The sequence below is a fragment of the Corythoichthys intestinalis genome, chromosome 3 (assembly GCF_030265065.1).
Source record: "Corythoichthys intestinalis isolate RoL2023-P3 chromosome 3, ASM3026506v1, whole genome shotgun sequence".
NCBI classification, from domain to species: domain Eukaryota; kingdom Metazoa; phylum Chordata; class Actinopteri; order Syngnathiformes; family Syngnathidae; genus Corythoichthys; species Corythoichthys intestinalis.
In genome coordinates, this window is record NC_080397.1 from 66,597,486 (window position 1) to 66,616,787 (window position 19,302).

The 19,302-nt window shown below is 40.7% G+C and overlaps 1 protein-coding gene across 4 annotated transcripts in view; it reads right to left on the bottom strand.

The window, feature by feature from the left end:
• LOC130913650 (mitochondrial sodium/calcium exchanger protein) overlaps positions 1 to 19,302 on the bottom strand; it is a 69,549-nt gene that overhangs the window by 19,888 nt on the left and 30,359 nt on the right. For 2 of the 4 annotated variants that reach the window (XM_057832427.1, XM_057832425.1), the window contains exons 9-12: positions 15,132 to 15,262; positions 14,916 to 15,057; positions 14,699 to 14,820; positions 14,436 to 14,624 (exon numbers count right to left, since the gene is read on the bottom strand). In XM_057832427.1, coding sequence (XP_057688410.1) covers positions 14,436 to 14,624; positions 14,699 to 14,820; positions 14,916 to 15,057; positions 15,132 to 15,262 — 584 coding nt within the window. Of the gene's footprint in view, positions 1 to 3,311; positions 3,377 to 11,024; positions 11,106 to 14,435; positions 14,625 to 14,698; positions 14,821 to 14,915; positions 15,058 to 15,131; positions 15,263 to 19,302 lie in introns of all 4 variants that reach the window. The other 2 variants (XM_057832424.1, XM_057832426.1) reach the window with 2 other exon arrangements.

Consider the following 19,302-nt stretch of genomic DNA (forward strand, 5'->3'; position numbering starts at 1 on the left):
TTGGATTCAGGTCTGGACTTTGACTCGGCCATTCTAACACCTGGATACGTTTATTTTTGAACCATTCCATTGTAGATTTGGCTTTATGTTTTGGATCATTGTCCTGTTGGAAGATAAATCTCTGTCCCAGTCTCAGGTCTTGTGCAGATACCAACAGGTTTTCTTCCAGAATATTCCTGTATTTGGCTGCATCCATCTTCCCGTCAATTTTAACCATCTTCCCTGTCCCTGCTGAAGAAAAGCAGGCCCAAACCATGATGCTGCCACCACCATGTTTGACAGTGGGGATGGTGTGTTCAGGGTGATGAGCTGTGTTACTTTTACGCCAAACATATCGTTTTGCATTGTGGCCAAAAAGTTCCATTTTGGTTTCATCTGACCAGAGCACCTTCTTCCACATGTTTGGTGTGTCTCCCAGGTGGCTTGTGGCAAACTTTAAACAAGACTTTTTATGGATATCTTTGACAAATGGCTTTCTTCTTGCCACTCTTCCATTAAGGCCAGATTTGTGCAGTGTACGACTGATTGTTGTCCTATGGACAGACTCTCCCACCTCAGCTGTAGATCTCTGCAGTTCATCCAGAGTGATCATGGACCTCTTGGCTGCATCTCTGATCAGTTTTCTCCTTGTTTGAGAAGAAAGTTTGGAAGGACGGCCGGGTCTTGGTAGATTTGCAGTGGTCTGATGCTCCTTCCATTTCAATATGATGGCTTGCACAGTGCTCCTTGAGATGTTTAAAGCTTGGGAAATCTTTTTGTATCCAAATCCGGCTTTAAACTTCTCCACAACAGTATCTCGGACCTGCCTGGTGTGTTCCTTGGTTTTCATAATGCTCTCTGCACTTTAAACAGAACCCTGAGACTATCACAGAGCAGGTGCATTTATACGGAGACTTGATTACACACAGGTGCATTCTATTTATCATCATCGGTCCTTTAGGACAACATTGGATCATTCAGAGATCCTCACTGAACTTCTGGAGTGAGTTTGCTGCACTGAAAGTAAAGGGGCCAAATAATATTGCACGCCCCACTTTTCAGTTTTTTATTTGTTAAAAAAGTTTAAATTATCCAATAAATGTTGTTCCACTTCACGATTGTGTCCCACTTGTTGTTGATTCTTGACAAAAAAATTAAATTTCATATCTTTATGTTTGAAGCCTGAAATGTGGCGAAAGGTTGCAAGATTCAAGGGGGCCGAATACTTTTGCAAGGCACTGTACATGTACTGTACCTTAGCTGGGAGCTACGACGAAGCATCAACGTACAGCCATCTATTGATTATAATTTGATGAGCCAAAAGAGAAAATATTTCCTTATTTATGAAGCAGATTCTAAAATATAGACTCAGGAGATTCACAATATTATTCCAATTTGCTATCATGTCACTCACGTCGTAAAGCTACTACGTAGCTGGGAGCTACGACGAAGTGCTGGTAGGCTATAAATCATTGTATTGATCATGATTTGATGTAGATGAGCCAAAATATGAAGGATTTCCTTTTACTTATTTTTAAAACTGATTTTAAAGACACAATATGCTTTCAATATTGTGGATTTTAGCAGAGGCAAAGCGCTACGGAAAGTAAGCAGCAGTTTATTCAGCTACATTAGCCCAACAAATTAATACGACTTTTATTCTGGTAGTAACAGTTCGACTTTTTTTTTCTCATGGTAATAGTATGACTACGAGAATAAAAGTCATATTATTAGTTGGGCTAATGTAGCTGAATAAACTGCTATTTACTTTACGTAGTGCTTTAAATTAATACTGCACGAATGCTATTTTGAGACCGTGATGTCGCATTGTAAAGTGGAAGTTGGACATTATAGACATGCCCTTGCATTATATTTCGGCTAGTTTTCGCCGGTAATCATTCAAAAACGAACATGCCGATCAAGCACTGCTGATATGGAACTTATAGAAACGACTCTAGACATTACGACATATGAAGGATGTTTTCTTCATACGTTTCCCGAAACCAAAATGTCGGAGGAAAAAATGTGAAGAATAGATCAACTTGCGCGGACATTTAATGCCAGCAAGGTGAAGCCATTCACATTTCATATGCAGTAAACATTTTGTTGGGGGGCATGGCCCTTCAGAGGATGGAGAGGTAAGCCCTTTTGATATTTTTTACTTATTTTTTAGCATGGCGTTTTGCCGTGCTGTTTCTGTCTGACAATGAATGACCTGAAAAAATTAAAATGGTATCTGACTGTCACTGTTACCTTTTCCGCTGTAAAAAGACAACTTTAGTAAGCTGGAAGTGTAAATAATAGAATTAAGATTTGTTATTACTGAAAAAATTAAAAGTGCTCATTGGCTGTCAACGAGTAGCATTTGCGATCGCTACACAAATATAGCAATGTAAATTGCCCAAAAGAACGGTCAGAGAGGTAAGACAGCCAGAGGATATAATACATAAGAAAGACAGGGCATATGGTGGTAAAGGATGGATTGTTGAAACAGGACAATGTCATAGTGGCGTAAGAAAAAGGTGTCGATAAAAAAGCTAAGGCTAAGCTTAGGTCGGCTTGTTTCTTTTTTCCGTCTTTTTCAGCCCTTGACACTCGAGCCGTCTCTTTAACTTCCTCCACATCTTTACCAGTGAATTTGGCACAGGGGACATCATTTTCGGAGAGAATTGGTAGGTTTAGCGCTGTAAACATCTCCTTCGTACACCGTTTCCATTTATTTACTATTAGGGACAAACAGAAGCGTGTCCTCCTCCTTAGTTGCTAACGTCATGAATATTATTGAGTGGCCCGCCATTCCAGCGAGAGAAAAAAAATCTACAGAAATTAAGCACCATTCATCCAAAGACCACGAGTGCCCTCTAGTGGAGAAAACATTTCCTACTACAGTGGCTTTTAACCTAGCTAAAAGTACCAAACGCCAGGACTTTCACAGGTGCACTCACCAAACCCTTCGGAATTTAATAACAAATTTCACAAATTTCATTACAAATTTAAAACTGAGCAAGCTAACATCTAAGTAAATTCCTGATTAAATTTCCTACTTCTAATTTTGCCTTTTGCTGTTGATTTTAAAAAAGTGTACATGCAGCTTATGCTGTTATATCATCCCTACCAATGTTGAGACCAAACGTACGCCCTTTATTGCCACAATGTTTTTAATTTCAAGTTTTCTTTAAGTGTTTTAGTGGGTCATGTCAATGATCTACTTTTATTTTGTACACCATTAAACAACTGTGTGAACATCACCCGAGACTGGTGATTCCATGATTTTTGCCAGAGGATGAATGACGTGTGTTTCGTGCATGCGTGTGCATGTGTGTGTGAATTACCTGCACTTCAATGTGTGTTTTGATCCTCTGCACGAGACAGCCCAAACCCACTCCAAACAACATATCTGGTAGAGATGCAGTTAAGAATAACTGCATAGCGTTTCGTAATACAGTGGTACCTCTACATACGATCGCTTCGACACACGAACTTTTCGACATCCGACGTAAAATTTGACTCGCCATTTGTTTCTACATCCGACGACATGCTCGAAATACGACGACAATGGCAGCACCGCAGACGAATGCACGGCGGATTTTCTTGTGTGACAAATCAACACTGGTTTCAGAAAAAGTTGGTACAGGTGGTGAAACAAGGAAAAAGTTGACGCTTACCTTCTAAATGAAGATGCAAATGACAGAAAAATATGAGCGTAGGGTTAGCATCCGTGAAATGGCTCAACAATACATCTCCACGGTCCTCCTCCGACCATCGTTCGCCAGTCTTTATAAGTTAAGCTGACAATTCTTATTGTGGTAACATCTCCAGAGAAATCGCCAACTTCGCCACGTTTTTATCATTTATTTCACAACTTATTCAAAACAAAAACACCTTCTGTCTGCCGCAATTGACGGTGTTCTCAAGAAAACAATCAAAGTGAAAGTGAAACTCAAGCTCACCGGTCTGTCTCTGGCACCTCAGCCCCGCGGTGCGTTCAGGGTCAGCAAAAAACGTCCGCCACATTAGAACCCGATTCGTTACATTAATACAGGAATTATTATTATTATTATTATTCCGATTTTGATTTATAATTTATTTGTTTTGCTATGTGTAATTGCCATTTGTAATAGTACCAGCAGTATTTTTTAAGGATTTAGTGAAGGTTTTTGGGCTGTGGAACGAATTAATGGAATTATAATGTATTCCTATGGGAAAAACCTGCTCGACATACGACCATTTCGACTTACAAACAAGGTCCTGGAACGGATTAACTTCGTATGTAGAGGTACCACTGTATTATTTTACTGATCTATTGTCTCATATTCATCTTTTAAAGGGATCCTCTATTTTTAAGACAAGTAATTCTTAAAAGATAATTGTTAGTATGAGTTATAATAATTTGATATTAAAACCCCTCTTACTGTTTTTGTTTTAATAGAGTTTGTAAAATTATTTTAAGTGATAGGTCGCCATTCTTGTTACGTCGTAGTGCGTGACGTCACTGGTCCCGTTGGGGAAATTCCAGCGTGTCACTTGTTGGCTTTCCCAACATGTCGTCAGTTCTACCCTTCCTATTTGAACCAGATCTGAAAAGTGAAGAACAGGACAGCACTGTCGGTCGTTAACAAGACGAGCCTCAGGGGAAATGCGTGCAGCAAATACCTGATAAGACAAAAGTTGGTCAAAACTAGTGATGCGAGAGTGTAATCAGTGCATGCTGTTTGGAACTCCGGTTGGGAGCGAGAGTCCCTGTCCGGTTTTATTAGCAGATATTCAAGGTAAGCATATTGCGTTTTCAAACTTATCCCAATAAAATTATGTAGATTGTTAGCATCCAGAGCTGTCGTGTGTTTACAGTACAGGCCAAAGAACACACCTTGTGTAATCTATGTCTTGTACATTGTAACGCGTGGTAGCTAGGATACGTGTGTAATAGTACCAAAAAGGGGAGAAGCTTCCACTATGCACATTTATTCACAAAAAAAAATATTTCCACCTTGACCACTCTTCACTCGGGATCTCAGCAGTACGCAAACACGCGTTCCCTGACAAACTCCTAACATTGTTGTGAGGATTACGTCAGAGTCACTCAACACTAGAAGGCATGAGCGACATTTGAATGAAGTCAGAGACTCACAACTATGATGTCAGCGCATGCGCACTTCCTTTTGGAACGTTGGCCTTTTCTGAGGGGGAAAAGTTTTGTTCGCCCCAGAAAGAAATTTTAAAAAGATAAAGAAAAGCAAATTGACGAATGCATCAACTGTTGCTGTGTGGCGTCTGTTGCTTGAAGCGAATTCAGACGGTCGTGAAAATATTGAGCAGAAACCACTCGGTAAGATGTGGGAACAATTTGCTAATTCGCTAATGCTAAATTTGCATTCATGGCTAACTGCTAGGACCTTATTCATGCAGGCCAAAAGCCTTGTGTGAGAGGAAGAGGACCAGGCGTCGTCAGTTAAGACTATTCGGTGAGATATTTTCATTAAAATATACTGCTGTTTGAAATGGTATAAAATATATTTTCCATTTAAAAGGGAAAGAAAGGTAATTTCTGTTTTTGGTTATGGAATATGTACCATTTACAAAGGGGGCCAGATTTGGTGTGGTAAAAATGTGGGGGGCCGGCCTTAGCTGACGTCCTTTATGTAGAACAATTTATTTATGCAAATTTTAGCAAGCCATTCTGTGTGTCACATTTGCTTTATTATTTTTTTAATTAATGATTTTATTTTTTTAATTAATAATTTCCACAACAGTGTTGCAACTCGCCTTTGTGGCGTTCTCTTTCATCTCTTCTCGCTGTAAAATTAAACTAGCTTAAAGTTGCTTCAATTTCTCGCTACGTACCTTCCCTGTAATCTTGTCGTACATGTCAGCGTGTCTGTTTAGTTATATCGCCTCGCATTGAACCCGTTAAAAACAGCAACTGTCTCTTCGCAAATGAGGCAGACAGTTTTTGCGTATTTCAGTGACGAAATAGTCCAATTTCCACCTATCCTTGAAGCGTCGGCCGTCGCAATCAACTTTTTTTTTGTTGATTGTCGCCATTTTAGAGAATTAGGAGTAAAATGTCACGCGGGGTAATGTTGCTTAGAGTGCTGCTGCCTTTTATTGGGTAAATGAGAAGCAGCATTTAGTGTGTAAGCTACTTCATATGCTGGTGGCAGTACTGCTGACCAATTTATTAGGTCTGTGTGCGGGCCAGACATTATTGATTTCATAACAGAGGCTGGGGGCCGGATGAAATTTGACCACGGGCCGCATTTGGCCCCCGGGCCGGACTGTGGACATGTCTGATTTACAGTATTGCATGAAGAAATGCTTTTGAGAGCCTAATTGACATTTTTGTGTTATGGAAATGTCATTTATTGCATACAAAATGGTTTGTAATTGACTAGAAATATTTTCTTGAGTGTTTACTCTCAGTAGTGTTTGAAAAAGTTGTACAACAAAAATGAAACTGAAACATTGAAACTGAAAAGATTGTAACTCAGGACCTGTGTTAAATACAGGTCAGGTTTTTTTTCTGATTGGAAAAAAAGAACATCAGATTGGATTCAACAATGGCGAGCTAACCCAGCGTGATTGAAGAACCAAGAACATCGCTAATTCTGGAATAACAGATGGACTGTCTGTCCGGTAGGATTGTATCAGTCATTGGACTGATATATACATTTTTTTCTTCAAAAAGAGTGCACTCTAACTAAGCCTGTCGCAATATGCAATAATTCCATTTATCGCGCGATATATAAAAATGAAGGTGGTAATTTTTCCGCTACGATTTATCGCCTCGGCAGACGTGCTGTTAAAAGTTCGGATTCCTCGTTACCAATTGCGCAATATGCATCTTCGTTCCAGGTCCGGCAAAAACTAGCGCCGGAGGCAATTGTTCCCATTATATCCTTTTGTTCAACGTATACCGGCCGCGTCAGTCCTCCGGAGTGACTGTGGACCATCTATGGCGCGCCGGTGTTGTTGACGTGTGAGCGCTCCCGTCAGGAGTGACATTTCACGCTGGGCGGCTATTTTTCGGCAAAACGCCGGATATTTACAACAAAGTCCGCCAAAACATTGTTACCGACTTGGCTGCTACGAACAACCTCGCTTTGACAACGAATGGCTGCTTCAAACTCGTCCTGTTTATGAAAGTCGATTGTCATATGCTGGTGTTGTGTAGTCATGAGCAGACGTGACTTCAGTGGCGCTTGCTAACTTTTTTAATGCGCGCACACGCTAGATATCATGAAATGGCAAACTAGATGTGCTATTTCCCATGCCATTGGCTACGTGAGCCCAGAGTGATTATGGGACACGTAGTCCATATTTTACATCGATGAATTCTAAACTGTCATGACTGAATGGAAGTTAAGAAGGCCAAATCAATCCATACCAGTGACTATAGATAATGTTGCAAATATTGTTAATTCAGTACATGACACAGATGGATTCGGACCACAAATAGGATGTCTTGCTCATGTAGTAAACCTAGCTGCTAAGAGAGCTGTGGCAATCAACAGTGTGCCCTGCCTCACTTTACAAACAGTAAAGATTCTCAGAACTTTTATGCAAAATTTTTTCAGATCAGTAAGAAGTAAGCGCATAAATATTATGCACTAAAATGCATGTTTATTTGATGGCAATTTAATTTTTGCTCGTTAGCAAAAACAACAACAACAACAAAAAAAACGAAACAAAAAATATAATTGTTACTTTTTTACAGAGCATTAAATGTATTGAATCGGATCAAAAATCGTGTCCCCCGTATCAAAAATCGTACCGAACCATGACTTAACTGTATCATTGCCTCTCTATGGAACACCATTGCAGAAGCTATGACGGGGAATGTTTTCATTTGCCTGAATGCTTAAGTTATTAAGTGCAAATTTTTTTTTTTTTAATTTAAATACATTTTATTTATTCTGTGTTTCTGTGCGGTATCAATATTGTTGTTTTTTACTTAAGAGGCATGGTCTATTGTTTTTAGTTGTGATTTCTTAAAAAGTATTTTTGGATTTAAGAGTAAATATTTATCGCGTTTAAATGGGTGTACTTGAACTATTAATATATACTGTATTCTCACTGTGTTATTGTAAATTGGTTAAAAAAAAAAATTGGAGGGGCGCAATAATATCGCATATCGTAATAATTTATGAGAATAATTATCGCACACTAAAATTTGTTATCGCGACAGGCCTAACTCTAACGAACATTTGGAAAAAAAAAACTATTGCAATAGTAAAAACTTGAGACATTGTATTAGTTGCCATTGCAACTAATATTCGACGATTTTGACTTTGACAAACACTTGGCTGAGACCCAACACGACTTTTTTTTTCATGTTGTTAATTTTATAGTGTGTAAAATAATAGTTCATTGTGTGTTTAATTGTTAAAAATTGTTTTTATATTGTTCATTAAAAATCTATAAAAAGCATTCCAATTGCCTAAACCTGATGTTTGATGTGGTTATCGTATCCAAACAAAATAAAGCGAACCTAGATTGCAGCCCCTATCGGTATAAGGGTATAGATAGGAGCTAAACTTGTCAATGTCTTCACTAGATTTTCTATTCATTTTGCAACTCATTTGAAAAACATAAGTGTGACTTTTGAAGGAAAACACAAAATTGTCTGGGTGACCCCTAACTTTTGAACGGTAGTGTATATTTTAATTGAATGAACTTTTTTCTGATTGAATAATAAAGACACAAGTCTACCTCCATACAGTGGGGCAAATAAGTAATTAGTCAACCACTAATTGTACAAGTTCTCCCATTTGAAAATATTAGAGAGGCCTGTAATTGTCAACATATTTAAACCTCAACCATGAGAGACAGAATGTGTGTGTGTGTGTGTGTGTGTGGGGGGGGTTTTAAACATTTATTTGCAAATCATGGTGGAAAATAAGTATTTGATCAATACCAAAAGTTCATCCCAATATTTTGTTATGTACCCTTTGTTGGCAATAACGGAGGCTAAATGTTTTCTGTAACTCTTCACAAGCTTTTCACACACTGTTGCTGGTATTTTGGCCAATTCCACCAATCAGATCTCCTCTAGAGCAGTGATGTTTTGGGGCTGTCGTTGGGCAACACAGACTTTCAACTCCCTCTTCACCCAGTGGCGTCAAAATGATAACAAGAACGGTGAGCAAAAATCCCAGAACCACACGGGAGGACCTAGTGCAGAGGTGTCCAAACTTTTTGCAAAGGGGGCCAGATTTGGTGTGGTAACAATGTGGGGGGCCGACCTTGGCTGACGACCTTTTCGGAGAACAATATATTTAAGCAAATTTAAGCAAGCCATTACGTGTGTCACATTTGCGTCATTTTTTTTTTTAAATTAATAATTTCAACAATCTCGCAACTAGCCTTGTGGCGTGCTCTTTGAACTCTCGGGCTCTTGCAAAATACTGCTGCTGTGAAATTAAACTAACTTCAAGTTGCTTCCATTTCTCGCTGCGTATCTTCCCTGTAATCTTGTCGTACATGTCAGCGTGTCTGGTTTGGTAATATCGCCTCACATTGAACTCTTTAAAAACAGCAACTGTCGCTTTGCAAATGAGGCAGACAAAGTTGTTGCGTACTTTATTGAAGAAATACTGTAGTCCAATTTCCACCTATCCTTGAAGCGTCGGCTGTCACAGTCAACTTTTTTTTGTTGATTGTTGCCATTTTAGAAAATTGGGAGTAAAGGGTCACACGGGGTAATGTTGCTTAGAGTGCTGCTAGCTTTTAGTGGGTAAATGAGGAGCAGCATTTAGTGTGTAAGCTACTTCATATGCTGCCAGTACTGCTGACCAATTTATTAAGTCTGTGTGCGGGCCAGATGTTATTGATTTTATGACAGAGGCTGGGGGCCGGATGAAATTTGACCACGGGCCGCATTTGGCCCCCGGGCTGGACTTTGGACATGCCTGACCTAGTGAATTACCTACAGAGAGCTGGGACCACAGTAACAAAGGCTATTATCAGTAACATAATGCGCTGCCAGAGACTCAAATCCTGCACTGCCAGACGTGTCCCCCTGCTGACGAAAGTACACGTCCAGGCCCGTCTGCGGTTCGCTAGAGAGCATTTGGATGATCCAGAAGAGGACTGGGAGAATGTGTTATGGTCAGATGAAACCAAAATAGAACTTTTTGGTAGAAACACCGGTTCTTCTGTTTGGAGGAGAAAGAATACTGAATTGCACCATACCCACTGTGAAGCATGGGGGTGGAAACATCATGCTTTGGGGCTGTTTTTCTCCAAAGGGATCCGGACGACTGATCTGTGTAAAGGAAAGAATGAATGGGGCCATGTATCAAGAGATTTTGAGTGAAAATCTCCTTCCATAAGCAAGGGCATTGAAGATGAGACGTTGCTGGGTCTTTCAGCATGACAATGATCCCAAACACACAGCCAGGGCAACAAAGGAGTGGTTTCGAAAGAAGCATTTCAAGGTCCTGGAGTGGCCTAGCCAGTCTCCAGATCCTAACCCCATAGAAAATCTGTGGAGGGAGTTGAAAGTCCCTGTTGCCCAACGACAGCCCCAAAACATCACTGCTCTAGAGGAGATCTGCATGGAGGAATGGGCCAAAATACCAGCAACAGTGTGTGAAAAGCTTGTGAAGAGTTACAAAAAACGTTTGGCCTCCGTTATTGTCAACAAAGGGTACATAACAAAGTATTGAGATGAACTTTTGGTATTGACCAAATATTTATTTTCCACAATGATTTGCAAATAAATTCTTTAAAAATCAAACATTGCGATTTTCTGTTTTTTTTCCACATTCTGTCTCTCATGGTTGAGGTTTACCCATGTGGACAATTACTGGCCTCCCTAATATTTTCAAGTGGGAGAACTTGCACATTTAATGGTTGACTAAATACTTATTTGCCCCACTGTACGTATGTCGAGGTTGCGCAGCACACGCACGCACAAATGTATGAACGAGTGCACACCGCCCTCAATTTTATTTAGCGTGCAATAAATTGATTTATTGCGTATCGTGACAGGCTTATTCTTAACTCGAAAATGACAAGAGCATGTGAGGTGGAAGTAAGGATACTGAAAATGATGCCCCCGAAGCAGGCTGATATGGCCATCCTGGGGTAACCCTGTCGAGCGAGGGTGATGTCTGAAAAACAGTCTAATTTGACAAAAAGGGAATCTGAATATTAAAAGCATGGTTCATGATTTTGATCCTCGTAGCCGAGGCGTATAATATATCAGAAAAGTGAGTACACCCCTCGCATTTCTGCAGATATTTAAGTTGACTGTGTGCAGCTTAAATAATGGAGTTAATTTATTTTCCCATCAAAATATAGCCATTAATATCTAAACCCCTGGCAACAAAAGTGAGTACAACTCTCTCGTCGATAAACAACGATGGCACCTGCCTCGACCTTTTGTTTCCTTGTTATGACGTCTCCGCCCCATTCGGCTGTTTCCGGAACACTTTTGGAAATGTTCGTCATTTTCGATCTATTTTCGATAATTGCTCATTAATGTGATTGATTTTTTTGTTAACTTTATCAATATTTTTTATCTTGGCACATAACGGTTCTATTGATGTCTCACACCCCCTTTGCGTTTTCATACCCTTTAATAAATAAAATAACCCGGTCAGCTCCCCTGTCGTCCCCGCATCTCAGATTGTCAAATGCTGACGAGAAATAATTGTTTGCTCTTTACGATGTCGCCTTTCTACTCTCATTAGTCTGTTAAGAACAATGTAGACATATTGCGACATCTCCCATGTCCGCGCACGTTGTTTTTGGGCGCTTGAGTAGCACATGATGGACGGATTGACATAATTTGTCAAACCAACCAACACCCAACACGCTCTGACAAGAAAAAAAAAAAATAAAACACTCGGGAAAAAATTGACATGTATATAGTTTCATTGCAAATCAGTATTATGGTGATCATACTAAATATTCTTTTTTTCTGTGCACATATGAGGTAAATATCGCTGCCATGAAGCCTCCATATAGTGACAGTTCTCTGCCCCCTTCACTGCCGTCACGCGACCGCAGCTCAGCTTTTGCTTGCCTCGTAGCTACCCATGTTTTACATTACTGTAAATTTGATAGTATGTCATCATAGGTAGTCACGAGTCTGTTGAGAAAAGTAGTACACTAAACCATGCTCGCTAGATTTGTGTGGTGTTTTTGTCTGTTTGAGCAGCATTTGATAGGCTCCACGTTAACAAATGTGTGACAAAGTCCTTTCCTTTCATTTTTTGATTCGTTCACCGCATAGTCATTACTGGAAAGTCAAGTTAGCAGCAAGCTAGGTCAGGAGCCGGAGGACCGAGTAAGTGAACGGGAAGTGACATAACTCTCGCCCCCTGCCTGCACGCTGGCTGCTTATTGGCCATACGTGGAAGTGAGTGACAGACGCCCTGATTCTGTTTCCGCTCCCTCCCCTGCCCGCGATAAGGCTGGCGTCTGATTGATCGTGTGCGATGTCAGAAGACGCTGCCGCTTGCTCAACGCCCTCCCACGCAGCGAACAAGCACCAACTTCATAGAACGAATCAGTGCAGATGGTGATTAGTTCGGTCTCGTTCACCCAAACCGTTCAAAAAGAACGAATCGTTCGCGACCGATACAACACTAGTGTTACTAGGTCCAGGTGTGCATAGGGAGTGGGTGTGTTCAAATTTGTAGTGCAGCTCTCACACGCTCTCATACTGGTCACTGAAAGTTCCAACATGGCACCACATGGCAAAGAACTCTCTGAGGATCTTAAAAGTCATATTGTTGCGCTACATGAAGATGGCCAAGGCTATAAGCCATGACACCAATTTGATGTAGAGTGCGGCGTATGGTCTGAGGACAAACAGGCTGACCCCCTGCCTCTTCAATCTCTGCAGCAATGTTGACAGTACTCCTGTAACGAGGCACATGACATTTTGGAGGGAAAATGACAAGCAGTACTCAATTTGGACATTTAGGGATGTAGTTTCTAAGGGGTGTACTCACTTTTGTTGCCAGCGGTTTAGATTAGAGATGTCCCGATCCGATACCTGGATCGGATCGGACGCCGATATGGGCAAAAAAATGCGTATCGGTATCAGATCGGCCGACACGGAAAAATTCCGATCCAGACGTCCGATCCAGTTTCTTTTTTAAAAATCCGGTCTGGGTTTTCCAGTGCACCGACTTACATAATCCATTCCAGTTTTTGCTTTGGTTTCCCTAAAATCCGGTCCGCATTTTACGCACACCTTCAACACACTACATTACTGTCTCCCAAATGACTGAGAAGACTCTCGGTAAAAATGTCAGATGAGCCATTATCTCTCCTGAGTAAAGTGGGATTTAGACGCATCGGGCAGACTTTTTTCAAAAAATATAAATTTATATTGTAGGAAAGCCCCATTGTGAGTGTGTGTTTGTTTAATTCTTGCTGCGCTGGCCCTTTAAGAAAGTGAAGCGCACGAGCTACATTCTCTCCTCCCTTGACTGCCGTGTGCACGAGTTACTTCTCTCCTCCTTTCACGGCGTGCAGTTCGTTCTAAAGCTGCCGTTCTGTTTGTTTGCCATCCGAATGTTGTGAGTGAATGAGGGAGGTGGGTATAGTGTAAATACTCTGGCAGATGACTTACCTGTTTATGGTCCATTGCATTGGTTAGGCGCGACGAGCTAACCGCTAGGCGCTAATGCTAATCGTTGGTCCTTTTGGCTACATTGTGAAGGCTAAGAGTTTTGTTGTTGCCAATTCCCATATCAATATTGTTGTTTACTTTCCTGCTTAACGTGTATGATCATTATTGTTAATAATTAGTATTGTATTCATTACGAAAGCAGTGTATTACATTTATATTTAATTTTTTTCCTGTTAATTTAGATATACGTTTGTACAGTATATGTTATAGGCTATATATATTATTTTACAAATAATATGAAATCAAATCAAAGGCAGAGTGTAATAGTTAATAGTTTGAGGTTGTTTGTGTTTTGCTTTTTTAAGACAGCTTACAATATTATTAGCATGTTTTACTGTCTGAATATGTCATTTCTGTTTGTTATTTATAATGTTTTGTGTTTATCATTTAATAAACAGGTCAGTTTATTGTTACCAACCATTATGTGTTATTCCAACTCACCTAATTCAGCTGGCAAGTTGTTATCAAGATTACTAAAACCTGTTTCAACATGAGTCTGACAACTAAGTAAGGAGGCTAAATAACTTTAAACTTCAATACATGCTCAGAGAGGCCGGTATCGGTATCGGCCAGTATCGGATCGGAAGTGCAAAACAATATCGGATCGGAAGTGCAAAAACCTGGATTGGGACATCCCTAGTTTAGATATTAATGGCTATATTTTGAGTTATTTTGAGGGGAAAAATACATTAACTCTATTATATAAGCTGCACACAGACTACTTTTCACAGTGTCAAAGTGTCATTTTGTCAGTGTTGTCCCATGAAAAGATAAATATCTGCAGAAATGCGAGGGGTGCACTCACTTTTGTGATACACTGTACGCGTTGAGTGTGCTCACCGCCTATGCTGTTCCCCCAGGCCAAGAGAGTCAAGCCCAGCACAGTGTTACTGAGACTGAGCACCACTCCCAGCATGTGCAGAATACTGACCACTTCGGATGCAGCAGCACTGATCAGCACCGCGCTCACCACGAATCCTAAAAGAGCAAAAATCTGCCATTCGAACAGAACAATAGATTTGTTTTAGTGGTGCAAAAAAAGCCCGACACATCTTTACACACACTTACAGGGTGATATTTAGGTGGACACTCGTTCGTGGTGCTGCAGAACACGATAGAACACAGGAAGAGTCCCAGCAGAAGAGTCAGCAACCACAAAGGAAACTGGCCCTCGATTAAATAATTTGCAACTAGACAAAGCAAGAATCCTTATTGTTGAGATAAAAATAAAAACATGTCTACATTGGCATCAGACGAGATGAAAATGCGTCATTTATCCACTTACACATTCCCGACTGGAGAGTGAGGACGCACACGAGTGGCGCGGTGACCAAATGAAGACAGTTGAGCGGTCGTCTCCAGTTCTTGTCTTCTTTGTCCAGATCTACAACGGGAATGCACAGCAGCAGCATGACCTCCACGGGGGTCTGAGAGGCCGACGCCGCCCTTTAATAACGCGTTCACACCGTTCGCACTTTGTTGGAGCGTGTCTTTGGCGCACCTTCAATACTTTGACGACTCGCCATTTCCAGTTTTTTCTCCTCCACTTCCTGTTGTCCACCGGATTGATAGAGTTCAGAAAAATCTGCCAGGTGGACTCGTTGTACTGCAGGAGCGGCCTGTACTCTGACTCTAAAACACACAAGATATGGACAAATACACAACTGACAACAAAGTAAAATGCTATTTAAACATCTCGAGTCTTATCCCATAGCAAAAATTTGCTACTCATCTGTTGCTTAAAGAGCATACGACACGAGAAAAAAAGTCTTCAATGGCATTATTATGTGAATTACAATCATATTTTGAGACGATTCGACTATATACAACAATTTAGCAAAGCACAGATGACGAGAAATTAGCCTTTTAATCTGCCAGTTAGCCACACCTACCATTATAGGGCTTTAGCGTCCCCAACAGGTGGATGACGTCAGCGGTAGACTGGTCTCATCGATTTTACTATTCAGCCCATTGAGGGGGAATTATTCAGAACCAGGAAAACGCGACGAAGAAAGCCGCCAAATGTCATTGTTTCAGTCTCTCTACTCCAATATTTTAACAGGATATTCTTTTTATCCAAGTATTTTTCCCCAATAGCAATATAAATAGCTTGAGAAGGACCAGTCAGCCCGTCGAAGGAGAACTATTCAGAACGAGGAAAACGCGACGAAGAGAGCAGCAAAATGTCATTGTTTCTGTCTCTTTACTTCAATATTTTTACAGGATATTCTTTTTATCCAAGTATTTTTCCCCAATAGCTATATAAATGGCTTGAGAAGGACCAGTCAGCCCGTCGAGGGGGAACTATTCACAATGAGGAAAACGCGACGAAGAGAGCAGCAAAATGTCATTGTTTCTGTCTCTTTACTTCAATATTTTTACAGGATATTCTTTTTATCCAAGTATTTTCCCTAATTGCTAAATAAATGGCATGTTCATGACAAATAACAGTCTTGTGCTGAATGGAATATGAAATAATAAAAATGCATTTATTCAGGACGACATGGCAAAATTACTCCATAATGGTAAAAAATGTCGACTTCACCTTTACTGTCGCACCTCCCGAACAATATTTTATGACACCTAAATCGGACATATGTCATTTCCCTTCCCCGGCTTCGGAGAATGTAAACAAACCAGAAGGCGTGACAGCTAGCCGACATGCTAACCCGAACCGAGTGATGTTTCAAAGTCTTCAAAGCGGAAAATCACACATAACTATCCTGGATTATTTGACATGACGACCCGGTTGTCTAGTGTCGTCGCGGATCGGCAAACCGCCCGGCGGAGAGCAATTTACAGTTCGTTCCCCGGAGGAGGGCGGCTGGAGTTGTTGTGCAGCTAACGGGCTGCTGCAAATGACCATTAGGACAGCTTTTTACATGCCTATCAATGATCAAACATAAGTAGTCCTTCATTTAAAGGAAGTTTGTAGTGTTTACTTTGTAATCGCTGTATTCGTATTTGACATAATACAAAACAAGATGTTTACTCACTTCCTCGTAAGTCCAATGGTCCCACAGTAAATATCCACGGTGAATGGGAACCTTTTGAAACTCCAAAAAGGCGCATACGCCTCTCCCTCACACAGAATGATTTTTCTGCAGCCGTTTGGCTGGCGTGATGCGAAAAATAAACGTATTAATCCGCAAAATCAGCTGAATCATTCGTCCCCATACACAACAGTACGCTGTATAGTGAAGAGGACGTCTTCTACTGTACACGTCACAGCGCCCTCCTCCTCAATGCAAGACCGAAGCCGGAAGTCACTCATTTTCCTGGCGCGGGATTCAAAAAACTAAATAAATATAGCGATCGCTTCCACACACATCCAAGCGGTCCATATCATTCAGGAGCATAAAATACCGCGTGTATCATGAAATAAACAAGCTTTTTCGTGTCACAGGCACTTTAATCTCGTCTCGTGAGACGAATTTGATCATCTCAAATTTATCTCATTCTCTGCTTATTTGTTTCTGAGTTTGTCCTCCTAAGGGTACCCTTAGAAGCAAGTGATGAGTCAAATTGAGCAAAGACATCATTGAGACAAAGGAGGTTGATTGGAGAAAGCCAGGTTTGAGCAATATTTGAGAAGAGAAATTCTCTTAATTAAAAATGGAGTTAGACTCGTACAGCACCATTCGGGCACTCAAAGCACTTTGACACTATAATCCTCATCTACCTGCTGGTGACGTAACAACCTCGGGTTCAGTGTCTTGCTCAAGAATACTTAGATGAATTCATCCGGACAGAGAGTTGAACTCACAAACTCTGGGTTGGGGAACGACTTCTCTACCACTGAGCCACACACGGGCTCAGATGCACTGTGCTCGATGTGACGTGGCACATAAATGGAAAGCAACTTTAGAAACAGCGTGTAGCAGCGATGAAGAAAATTTATTATATTTTTGTTCATGTAATTTATATTTCTTTCATATTCCAAAGAAACCCTTCCAAATCGCAGACATGTTTCCTGTGCGCCAGTACAGTGGTACCTCTACATACGATCGCTTCGACACACAAACTTTTCGACATCCGACGTAAAATTTGACTCGCCATTTGTTTCTACATCCGACGACATGCTCGAAATACGACGACAATGGCAGCACCGCAGACGAATGCACGGCGGATTTTCTTGTGTGACAAATCAACACTGGTTTCAGAAAAGGTTGGTACAGGTGGTGAAACAAGGAAAACGTTGACGCTTACCTTCTAAATGAAGATGCAAATGACAGAAAAATATGAGCGTAAGGTGGGCATCCGTGAAATGGCTCAACAATACATCTCCACGGTCCTCCGACGACCATCGCTCGCCAGTCTTTATAAGTTAAGCTGACAATTCTTATTGTGGTAACATCTCCAGAGAAATCGCCAACTTCGCCACGTTTTTATCATTTATTTCACAACTTAGTCAAAACAAAAACACCTTCTGTCTGCCGCAATTGACGGTGTTCTCAAGAAAACATTCAAAGTGAAAGTGAAACTCAAGCTCACCGGTCTGTCTCTGGCACGTCAGCCCCGCGGTGCGTTCAGGGTCAGCAAAAAACGTCCGCCACATTAGAACCCGATTTGTTACATTGTTACAGGAATTATTATTATTATTATTATTATTCCGATTTTGATGTATAATTTATTTGTTTTGCTATGTGTAATTGCCATTTGTAATAGTACCAGCAGTATTTTTTAAGGATTTAGTGAAGGTTTTTGGGCTGTGGAACAAATTAATGGAATTATAATGTATTCCTATGGGAAAATCCTGCTCGACATACGACCATTTCGACTTACAAACAAGGTCCTGGAACGGATTAACTTCGTATGTAGAGGTACCACTGTAGATTGTAATATGCTGGTGTTGTGCAGTAATGAGCAGAAGTGACTTCTGTGGCCAGAGGCAGAGAACACTCAAACGGTGCAGTGCGCACACTAGATATCATCAAATAGCAATCTAGATGTCCTATGTTAGATCCCATGCCAACTGTCGCGCGCACACACTAGATATCATCAAATAGCAACCTAGATGTGCTATATTAGATCCCATGCCATTAGCTGCGTGAGCCCAGAGCAACGCGTAGTCCATAGACTACATTGATTAAATAGAAACCGCCATGACTGAATGGAGGTTAAGCAGGCCAAATCAACCCATGACAGTGACTATAGATAATGCTGCAAATACTGTTAATTCAGTACATGTTACAGATGGACTCGGACCACAAATAGGATGTTTAAATATAGCTGCTAATACAGTAAAATCTAGTAAAAATAAGTAGTAAAAATACAGTAAAAATTGTTTTCAGCACTTGTATACAAAATTTTTCTTCAGGTCAGTAAGAAGTAAGCACATAAATATTATGCACTAAGATGCTTGTTTATATGAAGGCACTGTTATTTTTGCTTGTTAGCAAAAAAACAAAACAAAAAAAAAAAACTCAATAATAATAATATTAACAGTTGTATTTTCTGTTTCAGAGCATTAAATGTATTGAAAATCGTTTGTCTGGTACACCAGACTCACCGCTGTTCCAGCTATTGAGTCTGGCCACCATTCAAGCGGATACAATTTCCAGGGCGGAGCAAGCCACAGCAAACAGACAGCGGGGTGGACCAATCAGCGACGGGCAGACGTGACGTTGGTAATATCACGAGGGACGGACGAGGGACTTGCGCGCGGAAGT